The sequence below is a fragment of the Protomyctophum bolini genome, assembly GCF_963924005.1.
Source record: "Protomyctophum bolini genome assembly, chromosome: 7".
Taxonomy (NCBI): domain Eukaryota; kingdom Metazoa; phylum Chordata; class Actinopteri; order Myctophiformes; family Myctophidae; genus Protomyctophum; species Protomyctophum bolini.
In genome coordinates, this window is record NC_137868.1 from 37,743,791 (window position 1) to 37,752,362 (window position 8,572).

At 44.4% G+C, this 8,572-nt stretch overlaps 1 protein-coding gene across 1 annotated transcript; it reads left to right on the top strand.

Annotated features, from left to right (window-relative positions):
• Positions 1-5,781, top strand: stmn2a (stathmin 2a). The gene is made up of 5 exons (XM_080767513.1): positions 1-79; positions 3,192-3,287; positions 4,578-4,750; positions 4,899-5,090; positions 5,520-5,781. Exons 1-5 carry the CDS (start codon positions 61-63, stop codon positions 5,577-5,579), a joined length of 540 nt encoding a protein of 179 aa, XP_080623639.1. The 5' UTR covers positions 1-60; the 3' UTR covers positions 5,580-5,781.
• Positions 5,782-8,572: the final 2,791 nt, after the last annotated feature.

The following is an 8,572-nucleotide window of genomic DNA, read 5'->3' on the forward strand; positions in this document are numbered from 1 at the left end:
TACCGTCCCGTTGACCAGACCTACCGACCGAGCCCTCTGCTAAGAGATACATCAACAGCCATGGCAAAAACAGCGACCGGTAAGAATACAAAGAACGTTCTTATTATATTACAATTCCAGCGAAGGGTGAAACTGCGCTGCCGACCATACCGGTGGCACCGATGTCGGCCCTGTGATGAATGTTCCTCGATCCTGCAGATTTTTTCCCCCTTTATTTGAAATTGGATCTCTGGCTCCTATTTAATATCTATTTAATATAAATAGATGTACCGTTTCGGGTTTAGGAGAATGGAATTGGCCAATGCAAAAATATATAGCCGAGCGTCGTTCCTCATGCTGCCGCATAAAATATAGCCTAGTATTATCCGACTTAAATTTAGGGTAAAATTACCCAAATTAAATAAAATTTGTATTAATTGAATGAACGCTTTGAATTAAATTCAAATGTTACATTTTGCATGTTGGTGGATTTTGGACCGGTCCTGTTTTATAATGCAAGTTAACTCTGCACCTGCGTGTGAAAACGGCGGCGGCCCTTGCTCAAAGCATCATAATGCAGAAGGAGCGGACCCCACCCTAGATGCTGCTCTGCCAAGCGTTCAGCCCACACGCCTCGGCTCGCACGGAGACTTTAATCTCTTTTAATGGAAATTAATGCAGCCATAGTCTACGTTTCTCTGCCGGTTTGTATCCCAATGGTACATTATTGTAAAACAATTTAAACGCATTATAGGCTAGTGGTTTGCGAACCTTTACATTTCAAGGACCCCCCCCCCCCCCACCCTCCCTTAAATCTGACAGTATACAAATGGAATCAAATGGACCCGTCTGGGTTCGTTTGTATACTGTTAGAGTTACAGACTCGTACGGGTCAATTTAGAACCACATAGCGGAACCCTGCATGGGAGTTCCTGGACCCCACTTTGAGAACCACTGCATTAGGCTAATATCATCGTCAATCCTTTCATGAGAGAATGCCCATACCAGTATATTTGGTTGTGGCTGCAGTCTGTTCTGTCTCTTACAATAAGGTGACAGTGTATAGTCGAATAGTGAGACCTTATCATGTATTTGACAATAATATCACACACTGAATGGAATTAAATCATGTGAAAAGCCCCTTTATCTTTGTCATAATCCAGGTGTATAGCAGAATGGATTTTCTGATTTTGATATATGGTCCAGGACATATACTGGACCTATATAGGCCTATACTAAGCCTATAGTCACCAATATAGCCTATGATAGCGGTGGTGTATATAGCCCCCCCCCCCCCCCCCCCCCCCCCGTAGCCTATACGTGACTCATTATTTAGTTTCCTCGCTCGGATCGAGTCCTCAGGTTTCGGTTATTTATCATCTGTGGACATATGGAACTGCATGCCTACATCAATGTTACATGTGAGCTCCTGTCGGCCCTCGTGGATTACAATATGGTGGGTCTTGTCTTGTTGCTTTCTCCCGTGGCAGGTTGGTAACCACCAGGTGTATAGGATGCAATAACAGGCTATATAGGAGACAGGCCATCCCTGCAGCAAGGGGCCTGCTTCTCATGTTCGGCCATTGCAGCAGAGAAGGCTAATCAGTATTGACAATCTGTAGCCATCCCTGGATGGAGCCACCTCGCTCTTTGTCTCTTTGTCCCTCTTTCGGACACTTTGTGAGCATGGCGCACGTACCCGTCGTGGTGGGTGCAGGGCTTTCAGTGTTTGTTTGTTTCCCACATTATAATAGTGATGCCGTATGTGTAGAGTAGACTATACAGAATGTTGTTCAAAAGGATTTAACATGCGACACTATCCATCCATCCATCCATCTTCAACAGCTTATCCGTAGTCGGGTCACGGGGGCAACAGCTCCACCAGAGAGCCCCAGGCTTCCCTCTCCAGAGCAACATTAGTAACTTCATTCTGGGGGATCCCGAGGCATTCCCGGACCATTTTTTTGGAGATATGATCCCTCCATCTGATCCTTGGTCTGCAAGGATTTGTATTGTATCTGGCCTAGCAACACTAGGCCAGATACAATAATTAAAAAAAAGACAAAAGAGAGAAAGAACTGAACCGATTGGTGATTTGTGAATTCATGAGACATACAGTAAGAAAGTGCAAATAAGCTAACTAAAGCTATAGATAATGTAATGGAGCAAAAACCGATGTTAGGCCTAATGAAAGTATCTGTTGTGGTGTGTGTGTGTGTGTGTGTGTGTGTGTGTGTGTGTGTGTGTGTGTGTGTGTGTGTGTGTGTGTGTGTGTGTGTGTGTGTGTGTGTGTGCACGCGCGTGCGTGCGTGCGTGTGTTTGTTATATGCAACTGCATGTGGAGTCACAAGCTGACCTAAAATCAATTAAGAATTGAACAGGAAGCAGAACACCTAGTATTCTGGCACACACGCAGCCAGGCCAGTTGGCCGCCAGTGTTACCTTCTGAACCACGTGAACCTTAGCGTCTATATTCTGGGACAAACATAGGGCCAAACTAGCAGGTCACATGCGTTGCAATTGATTGTTTGCACAGAATACATTTGGTGTAGAGAGGGAACAAAGTAGGAGAATTGTCCCTGGGGGACACCGGTCAACATAGTATATGGGTTTAAGTACCGGTTAAATGATCTCATGGTTACGATGACTCCAGGCAGCGAGGCACTCTGCTCCCTTTTATACAGATGGACCTCTACAAATTGATGAATGTCTTTGGTCTGATAACAGCCATTAAAGTACCATTAAGGTACGATTGATTCGTCTGTCCCTTTAGAGAGATATCTTGTGATCTTGTCAATCAATCCTGATCAACAGCGTTGTTGGGTATTAGTGTAATCTATCAATAAGTAATGGCCAAATCAAAAGGGCAAAGATCTTGTACTACTGTAATACTATGTCCAGTCAGTGTGTCTGTCTAATGTGTCTATGGATTAATTCCCAGCAAAACGTGAACAAATTCCATTCTGATGTGTTGTTGATGACAGAATTACACCGTGAATGTGTTTTGTGAACGCATGCTCTTTTGATCTGGCAATATTCCAAATGCTTTTGAGAAGCACCTCAGCTAAGCGCATTTTGTGATAAATGAGTCAGCTAGAGAGCCGGGAAGTCTTATACAATACCATCTGACATTTAGTGAGTCAAGCTGCTGTATTGATGAAGGACCCTCCGTGATGGTAGATTGTCTTGTGTCCCTTTGTTCCCATCCTCAGCATACAAGGAGAAGATGAAGGAGCTGTCCGTCTTCTCTCTGCTGTGCTCCTGCTTTTACCCAGAGACACGCAACAAGCTGGTCTGTGAGTTTGAAGGTGAGGAGGAGGCCCCAGTCATCTTGCAAAGTCATAAGTGCCTTTTCTCTCTTCTGCGTCAGTTGTTAAAGCATGCGCTGCGGAATCTAAATTTAACTCCGGAGAGAGTGAAAATGGACCAGTGGTCCATTGAGTTCAATTGACACTCTGGATAATGCAGTGTGGTTTGCACTGTGGATAGACTCATATGCAGCTCAAAGAAGCACACAATAAAATCCAGAGGCTTTAACTCCTAGTAAAAATAGCAGACCTATTACAAGCTCGTAGCGTGCCACTCAGTGGTGCGCTATGAGCTTGTAGATCTGCTATTTTTCAATAGCTAAATTATAACATAATGTTTAAAACACCAAAAGGGGTTCCCGCCCAAAATGGGTTAAATGAACACTGAGGATTGACAACTGACAACCATGACTTTCATCCATGACGCTCAACCAGGTGATTACAAAAATGTGCACACTGTGCAAAAAGATAACCTAATATTCATATTACCTCATATTTTCTATTTCAATTTCTTACTTTGTTATTTTATTGCGTTCATTTATTTGACGGTGATTGTCTGTACACACTGATGTGACAGAGTTAACCACGTTTCCCTCTCTCTGTATTCCCTGGGTGGGCGGCTAGTTAACAAAAGAAACAAAAGTGAACAAAAGATGTACACAACAAAATATAATCAGCAATCCATCAAGTCAAAATCTTTCACTGATTTGAGAAATAATTTTAGACAAATTTGTCACATGGAGAGAGATAACATGAACCTCCATTACACTTTCCTGGTGACACTTCTCACCGTCAAGTGAAACGAATCTACAGCCACACTGCAACCAACAGGAGACCACAGTACACAATGTAATAGTCGGTGATTACAAGATCAGTTCTCGACATGTACTATGGTGTATACCAGGGGTGCCCACACTTCAAAATGACCAGCTCAACAAGATGTTGTTGAAAACATTATATTACCATTGCTGAAAATGGCTTTGGAATAGCGGCACTGGCATTAAAATGCACTTGGAATGGGAAAGGGGATAAATGGAATAGGTATAGGCCTAGAGTTTGTTTTGTATTTCATTTTGTAATCTACAGACATTTGTGCACAGCAACACTCTTGAAAACAAAGCATTGCATTATGGGTTTGAGCTGACAGGCCCTTTTTTATGTCAGTCAATCAATCAAGTCAACTTAATTCAAGTGGCAGATGCCAAAAATTGATATACAGTACAATACAAGTACAGTACAAAATTGACTTTCCTTGATAAACAACGTGACTGCAAATTCTTTGCTCTGCAGACATGGAGGTGAAGCCCATCACCAAGCGAGCCTCTGGCCAGTCCTTCGAGGTCATCCTGAAGCCTCAGTCTCCAGTGTCAGACTCAGCCCACAACATCGCCTCGCCCCCAAAGAGGGCCATCTCATTGGAGGACATACAGAAGAAACTGGAAGCGGCCGAGGAGAGGAGGAAGGTGAGCGTAGGCCACAAGACAGAGAGCGGCTCTGATTGCAACCCGAGTACCTGACTGATCGACTGTTAGCCTGTCCATCTGGCTTGATTCTAACTCGCTCGCTGAAAATAATGTGTTGTTCACTTTAAAAACCATCGATTCATTTCAGAGCCAGGAGGCCCAGGTGCTGAAGGCCCTGGCCGATAAGAGGGACCACGAGAGGGATGTCCTGCTGAAGGCCATGGAGGAGAACAGCAACTTCAGCAAGATGGCCGAGGAGAGGCTCCTGATGAAGATGGACCAGATCAAGGAGAACCGCGAGGCCCACCTGGCGGCCATGATGGAGCGCCTGCAAGAAAAGGTGAGTGGTTTCCGATCCGAAGACATCTGTCGCACTGGCTTTCTATAGGGTGAAAGCAGATCGGCTCAGATGAGGATCGGTGGGAGGATCTGGTCCGACTACCCGCCTCATGTCTATGTGTAGATAAGACAGGCAGTGTCATTTATATTGTATTAGAATGTACGAGATACATTCTAATGCAGTAGTACAGTATGAAACGGGCCTATACTGTAGGCACAATAAAACAACACAACTGAAAGATAAAACAGTATACACTATACCTGAACTTGATAATAGGAAGAGTGAATAAAATAGGGATTTATAAAATCAATCCTTTTTAATGGAGACTGGAAAAAAGAAGATCTTTCTGTGTTTCGATTGGACCGTACGTAGCTGTCGAATTCAGTGCGGTCAATCAAGTAAATGGTTCACCCTGTTTTCTTTCCACAGGAGCGACACGCCGAGGTTGTGCGTAGGAACAAAGAGTTAAGGGAAGAGCTGACAGCGTGAGCCACGTTCAGTCGCTGACCTCCATCTTACTGTCCATCTAGTACGTTCCTCCAGCCCCCAGCCCACCCCTGTCACATTTCAAGAGCAGACCCCCAAACCTGGAGGTGGAGGACCTCACCACACCACAGCTCACAACACCACACCACACCACACACACAGCCCCCCACCACCCCGACTACACTCACATTCTCTATCTTTATTATCGGTGGATATGACGCTAGATAAACACACACACACACACACACACACACACACAGTTACACACACAGTCACACACAGTCACACACACACACACACACACACACACACACACACACACGCGCGTGCGCGCACACACACACACACACACACACACACACACACACACACACACACACACACACACACACACACACACACCACTCTGAGAATTTGAATGGATTATAGTGAAGTAAATAGTGAGGATATGGTTATTTTGTAAATACTTTTTTTGTAATTTATTTATTGCTCGATCTATCTATCTATCTATCTATCTATCTATCTATCTATCTATCTATCTATCTATCTATCTATCTATCTATCTATCTATCTATCTATCTATCTATCTATCTATCTATCACAATGATGGTAGACAGACAGGGGTGTCATACAAAGTGATCTAAACATACCCCTCGCTGTACAATTTCAAACGTCGTGTTTGTCATTGACTTATTTTTTTCAGTTCTCTGAAATTTGAATCTGCAGCCATTTTTATTTTTTTATTTTTCTTGTGAAAGCCTTTTCGGTGTCGTGAGTCGGTTGGTAGACTGACGTTGGCGGTGTTTCCTTTCCTCGCAATGTCATGACGATGTTTCTGTGTCTTTGTGAAGAACGTTAAAATGGTCGGTGTGTAAGCCTAGACTCCAGACTCCGCGAGATATCACACACAAGCATCCCCAATGCCTCTTATCTCCTCATACAAACATCATAATGTACACTCTGGCCAAACGCACGCTTTTAAACTCCCGCTAGTAAGACGCCAAACCCACAGTATTTTACAGTGTCCTAATGACTAAGGCTTGATAATGAATTTGAATGGTGCTGTATTGTGTGATTAAAGAATGTGCTTGCCCAGTGTGGACGCAGCTGTTTGTACACGCTGATTCCTTCCCCCCCCCCCCCCCCCTCCTTTTTCTTATGACCAAACCAAACGCCACTCTGACAGACTGACACCATGTACCATCTGGCTGATGGAGGCAATCTTTAGCTGGCATCGGTGACTCTGTTCTGTACACAGTATTTGGAGATGACCCTCCTGAATGTTCTGTCACGATACTGATACCGGCGCACACAGTGTCTCGGGGCAGCGGAATGTGCTAGTTTTCACCCACCTTTAATATTGATAGTGTGATGTGTGCGTCCGTGTGGCTGTGTGTGAACGTGTACTCCCGGTGAGGCATCATTGCAGTCGCGTCTCTCTTTAGGGAGGCCTTTAGTGGAGGACGGATGCGAGGATGCTTCACGTTCAGCACACTGAACTGCAACTACTACTTTTTAATATTACAGTACCACAGATATCTGTCTAGATCTGCCTGCATCCTTCTGCTGCCTGTGTTTCTTCTCCTACATATTTCTCTGTGACAAGCTTTGCTGAATTAATGCTTATTTATTCATACTCCGTTGTACAATGGAGTCACGCAGGCGAAAACAACAGATCTACAAGCTCACAATGCATCGCATCGCGTTGTAAGCTTGCAGATCTGTTTGTTTTTCGGCACACGACTCCGCCATACGACAAAGTATAAATCAGGCTCTAAGGTTTGGGATTCTGTGAACATGGCATGCAACCATCTCATACTTTTCTGTGCCAAAAGATGAGGAAAAATTATGTAAACTGCCAAATAAAGAGAACCAATTACCTACACGTTGCTGAGAATGATGTTTCTGTTGTTCTTAGGACAAGGGATCTCAGCTGACATTTTGACAGGTAAACACAGCTGATGGGTCATAACATTAATTATATGTGTGTGTGTGTGTGTGTGTGTGTGTGTGTGTGTGTGTGTGTGTGTGTGTGTGTGTGTGTGTGTGTGTGTGTGTGTGTGTGTGTGTGTGTGTGTGTGTGTGTGTGTGTGTATGTGTGTGTGTGTTTCTTGTGCCACTGCCAGCAAGACATTAACTTGAAAAATCAATCTGCTGTAGTTTGTAGTGTAGTAACAAAATAAGCTTAGCATTTCTAAGCCATCTGCTGGGTGAAGCAGTAAATGTAATTCCCCCTCCCCCAGGGACCAGAACAACACAAAAGATTAATATAAAACAAGAAATGACGAAAGTCATTATATATGAGCTTGCATTCCATTCTCTTGCACATTGTACCTTAGTGGGGCTTTCTGTAGTCGCGTTTGCAGTCTCTAGTCATGGTGGCGGTGGGGGAGCTCGAGGGCTTAGTGTCCCATTGACCGTGGGGCTTAGTGTCCCATTGACTGTGGGGCTTAGTGTCCCATTGACTGTGGAGTTTAGTGTCCCATTGACCGTGGGGCATAGTGCCCCATTGACCATATAGGGCTAGTCTCCCATTGGCTTAGAGCCAATCGTGAAAATCTCGCCACTACACAGTGTAAGCACCAAGCCCCCACCCCCAGGGAGGCTCTCCAATGTTGAAGCACTCTGCCCTACTGCCGGTTAGAGCGTGAACTGTTATGCAAACCAAAATTTGGTTGGTCTAGGCGCGGCAATTTTCCACTCGTGGCAGGCATCTCTTCCTGGTTTTTCGACAGCTGGTGGATGTAAATGAAGCTCCACCCACGCAGCAGATTGCCGCGTCGGTCAGAAAATGGGAGTGTGTGCTTACACTGACATTGCTACTAGTACTCTGGGCTATCATTGATCAGCTCAAGCAAGCTCAAAAAAGTTATCATGGTTTTTATTCTTTAAACGCTTGAAAAATAAGCAGGCACACCAAATAGGAACTTCCAGTATAGTCTACTAAATTACATTAGATCCATTCATCCAAGATGAACGATGAAAGTGTCACGATA